The following is a 4894-nucleotide window of genomic DNA, read 5'->3' on the forward strand; positions in this document are numbered from 1 at the left end:
GCTGCGGCCGCCCTTCCTCCGGACGTGGGCGCGCGGCGGGCTGGGCGGCGCGGCGACCCTGGCCCCGCAGGTGCTCCTGGCCGGCCTGGCCCGCGTGTACGGCAACGTCTTCAGCTTCTTCGTGGGCCACTACCTGGTGGTGGTCCTCAGCGACTTCCACAGCGTGAAGGAGGCGCTGGTGCAGCAGGCCGAGGTGTTCAGCGACCGCCCGCGGATGCCGCTCGTCTCCATCATCACCAAGGAGAAGGGTGAGCGCGGGGGGCGCGGGCCGGCGCCAGATGCACCGGCAGCAGTTGGGGTGCGCCGCCCAGCCCGCCTCACACCTGCATCCTGCCCGGAGGGGGATGGGTGCTCCGGAGATCCCCTGAGATGGGGCAGGGGAGGGGGAACCCACGCCGTGAGAGCAGGACCACAGCGAAGCGTCCGTCCTTCCAGGGGCATTCTCGCGGTCCTGGGAGAGGGGTCTCTTCTGGCAGTGGCCCCTGGAAGACCTGGCCCTGAACTCTGCGTGCGGGCTGCAGGGCGTTTTCCCATAGGATGGAAAGTCCCAGAAGCACGCCAGGGGCCTGTTATCAGCCTCTGCGCTGGCTCGTGTCCTCCGTGGTTCGAGGTCATGGAACCTGCGCTGGACAGTTGCACACTTTCGGGAGCACGATCTGCTGCGGGGGAGGACACAGTCTGCCCCAAATTACCCAGTCAGGCGTCTCCTTCGTCTTACCCTGCACAGGTCCCAGCCCCCTCCACCTGCTGACCCGCCACCAGCCAGGTGTCCATGTGCGGTTCTCAGGGGAGATTCCTGAGCGCTGCCCCCACAGGGCCTGGCTCCTCCTCGAGCAGTTTCCCCGCGTCTCCCGCAGCGCTTCTTCCTTCCTTGCGCTTCTTCCTTCCTTGCGCTTTGCAGACCTGAGGCCACATAATTTCCTAACCTGGGCCGCTGGTGGGTCTTCACCCTCACCTGCCTGGAGCCAGGAGACAGCCATTACTGCTCCTGTAGGAGGGCACAGCTGGTATTAAGTAAGTGAGGGGCTGTTTCTTTCCTGGGATGTGGCACGGAAGAGCCAGGCTTTTTAGAATCTGTTAAAGCTGACATTGGGGTAAGGATTTTAAGCAATTAGTAATGACCATCTTTTTTTTTTTTGGCTAGATGGTGCTCGCACTCACCAGAGAGAGGAGGAGATGAGAAAGCATCCCCATGGGGCACAGTCACAGGGCAGGCTCTTCTCCATTTATGTGGTCCTCGCGGGACATACGGCATACATGTACATGTGCCCGGGACCCAGCCGCCTTAGCCACCAGACCACAGAGGGGGCCGATCTTCATAATACAATACTTTATATGCCACAGTTCACACCGTCCCTTCTCCATGGGTTCCCACACTGCTTCTTTTTTTTTAATTACTTTATCTTTATTTATTATTACTTTTTTAAAAATTTGACCAGAGAGAGACAGAGAAAGAGGGAAAGCGAAAAAGCAAGCCACCAGGTCTGGGACTCAAACTGCGATTGGCCATGTGGGAGTGCAGTGGCTCTAACCACCACGCCACCTGTCGACCTCCCCACACTGCTTCTACTACTGGGATTCTCTAATGGCCTCAGAGCTGCCTGGAAGGTCTTACCTGCTCTCCCCCCACCCCCGCACCTTTCTTTCCAACTGTGGTAAAACAAACATGCCATCAAATTTGCCATAGTCCTCATTTTTGAGTGCACAGGCCAGAGACCTCAGGACCTTTCACGCGGTTGTGTAATCACCCCTCGCCTATCCACAGAACTGTCCCTACCCTGCGACGCTGACACTCCGGCACCCCTTAGCAGTGGCTCCTGGCTCTCCCCTCCAGCCCCTGATAGCTCCCCCCTCCCTTCTGTCCCTGTGTGTTCTGTGCTGTGGGCACGTCATGTGCGTGGAGTCACACAGGGGCCATTCTTTTATGGTTGACGCTGAATTTAGCATGATGTCTGAGAATGAATGCATCTGTGTTGTGCCACGTGTGAGAATTTCCTTCTGAAGACGGAATAATATGCCATTGCATATGCTAGGAGACTTCAAACAGTTGGTGGAAAATGAAATTAAAAGGTAAAAGTCAATTGAGAATTATTTGAGAAGTAATTCTCAAAATAAGCTCCGTCAAATTCAAGACACTTGTGTAGGCTGATGATTACCAGTCAGTTAGTCCGTCCCTAAAGAACTAATGCTTTAGAATTTAACCGTGTCTGTGGTCTTTGTTACATTTAACTGAGGAAAATGGTGCCCTTTGAAAACTTTAAGGGGCTGGCAGGCGGCATGGTAGTTTGGGTACTGGACTCCTATATGACTCCCCATGTTTCGAGTCCCAGAACTGGCTGTTTCCTCACGTTCCCTTTTTCTCTCTCTGGTCAATTAAAGAAAATGATAGTGAATAAAGTTAAATAATTTATTTTTTTTAAAAATTACTTTTTAAGAATATTAAACAAAAAGAAGTGAGAAAGCACCAAATTAGGACCTCAGGTGGCCACCTAGTGATTTCCCATCGAAATTGTTGCAAAATCGCCCTTGTGAGCGAAGGGAGCAAGTGGGAGCGCCGTCGCGGGGGGAGGACGTCTTGGTGAAGATTTTCTGCCAAAGCTCTGGTTAACTTTTCTCAGAGCACTCTCAGAATAAGCAGATGTTGTCGTTCTTGGGCTCTTTACAAAGTCAACAAGGCGCAATGCCTCCAGCATCCCCCCAAACTGTTGACGTAACCTTTGCTCTTGACGCATCTACCCGTGCTCCGACTGGACCGAGTCCACCTCCGGGAGCCGTCGCTCTGACTGCGCTTTGTCGTCAGGATCCTCCTGGTAAGCCGCCTCACGTCTCAGGACCAGCGTTACAGGGTGAGGGGACCGGCTTCGGCGTCTCGATCCCTTATTTACAACGTCTCTGGAAAGCTCTGCTCTCGTCTGCAGCTGATGGGCAGAGCAGTTTCAGCACCGTCAGCAGAAAGTCTGCTAACTCTGCCTTTAACCAGAACTGTACGCCGGGCCCGGAGGAGTCCACGGCTCCGGCTGCGGCTGCTGTCAGTCGTCAGTGCGGCACAAGCGAGCTTAGCTGTTCCTTGCAAGTCGATGCGGACGGCCCGTCTGCCACTGCAGTCATCGACGCCGTCTCCCCCTTCTTTCTTCGTTCTCTCTGCCTCTCACGCCCTCTCCCTCGTTTAATTTACCAGAGAGCACATGTGCTAACTGGAGAGAGAGAGAGGGAGTGAGAGAGCACCAGGGGCATGGTCACGCTGCCGCTCTCTCCTCCGTTTCTCTCTCCTTCGGGTTCTAGGCGTGCACGCGGACATGCCGTCACAGTGAGGGGGTAGGACCCTGGATGCGTTTGTCTTTCCTTGACATCGGGCTTATTGCACAGTGTGAAAGGTAGCCTGGCAACACAGCTGGTGAGGGACAAGAACTACCCGTGCCAGCCCACACCTGAGTAGTCTCTGGGGGCAGAGCCAGTCGTGGGTCCCCAGATGTTCCACGGTGACAGCCAGTCTGATCCGTTCCAGTCTGATGTGTTCCTGAAGGTCTCACACAGGGTCCAAGGATGGGTGCTGAGCCCAGCACAGAGGCCTCGAGTCTTGGGCAATTGTAGGTACCAAGTTGCATGGGTCTCTGAGTGGCATGGATTGGGGGCCTGGCCATGGTGCCCATGCCCGGAGTGAATGCAGGGGGCCAGTGAGGGCTCCTCCTATGTCCCAGAGAGGGCAGAGTCTCCTGGATAAGCCCCTGGGTCTGTGATCAGCACACGGTCTGTGCATCCCCGCCGGGGTGGACCGGTGTGTCTTGGTGTTTCTGTTACTCCCCGGGGTATCCCCATTATGCCCTCTGGGTTGGGCAGGTGAAAGAAGAAGTTAGGTACACGTCACACTTTTTATTGCTCAGTGCAGTCTTGTCACTGCAGAGTCTGTGTTGTTAACTGTGCCTTCCACATGCACCCAGCCTGCTTCTCAGCCCGCCCGGTCTGGGACTCTTCACTGCACAGTCAGCCATGTGAGGTTCAGCTGCCTTAGCCACCAGGCCTGGGCCGACCTCATCGTGCCCCTCTTAAAACTGCATCGTCTGTTCATAAAGTGCTGACTGTGGGCATCGCTCTGTACACTCCGTAAAGCGTCAGCGATTTCATTCTTCCTCTCAAGCGTCAGTGTAAGTGGCGTGTGCATGAGTCCCCACTTCCAGTTGTTTGGGCTGCGTGCCTAGGAGTGGACGCGCTGTGTCATCTGACAATTCTGTTGAATGTTTTGAGGCCCTGCCAGACTGTCCCAGGGGGTGTTACTGTACCATGCTCCATTCCAGCACTGCACAGGGCCCCGTTTCTCGCACCCTTACCAGCAACTTCATATGCCTGCTTTTAAGACTGCACATAAATGTCTCCTCTCTGAGGGCATGCCCTCCGGCTCGGTCTCTGCCCCAGGTAGACGTCTCTACCCCAAGCAGACACACTCTTCTCTGTGGTACTCCGAGCTAAGCCTCCGCAGCCTCCGGTCAGTCTGCAGGTCCCGTCAATTCCCACTGCAGACCTGTGTCCATCTTCCGTCTAATTTCTCGGTCTCCACTGCCCACTGTCTTCACCCGAGCCAGCCCCATTCCTCATCTGAGAACCCAGAAGCCTCCTAACTGGCCTGCCTGCTTCCACTCTGGTCTTCTCTCCATGCTGCAGCCAGAGGTCTCTTCGGTAGATCGTGATGCAAACCAGGCTTCTCTGCAGCTGGAGCCAGTGGTCCCCTGGTGCCATCCTCAGCCACGGTGCCCTGAGGCTCTGGGCCGCTGCGTTCCCCATCCTCTCCGCGCTGTACTCTCACCTGTTCTGGGCACGGTCACTGGTTCCTGCCCAGCCTGGGCCTGGCCCCGGCCACCACACTGCCTTCCTCGGGCCTGGAGTAATCTTCCCTGGAGCA

At 55.9% G+C, this 4894-nt stretch overlaps 1 protein-coding gene across 1 annotated transcript in view; it reads left to right on the forward strand.

Moving 5' to 3' along the window:
• Window positions 1–6: 6 nt before the first annotated feature.
• The window catches only part of CYP2U1 (cytochrome P450 family 2 subfamily U member 1), a gene marked incomplete at its 5' end in the record, with an annotated part of 20742 nt that continues 15854 nt past the window's right edge, over window positions 7–4894 (forward strand). The window contains 1 exon segment of the mRNA XM_006162257.3: window positions 7–248. Within this exon segment, the coding sequence (XP_006162319.2) occupies window positions 7–248 (242 nt within the window).

This window comes from Tupaia chinensis, unplaced genomic scaffold (assembly GCF_000334495.1).
Source record: "Tupaia chinensis unplaced genomic scaffold, TupChi_1.0 Scaffold139767_1, whole genome shotgun sequence".
In the NCBI taxonomy this organism is placed as follows: Eukaryota; Metazoa; Chordata; class Mammalia; order Scandentia; family Tupaiidae; genus Tupaia; species Tupaia belangeri.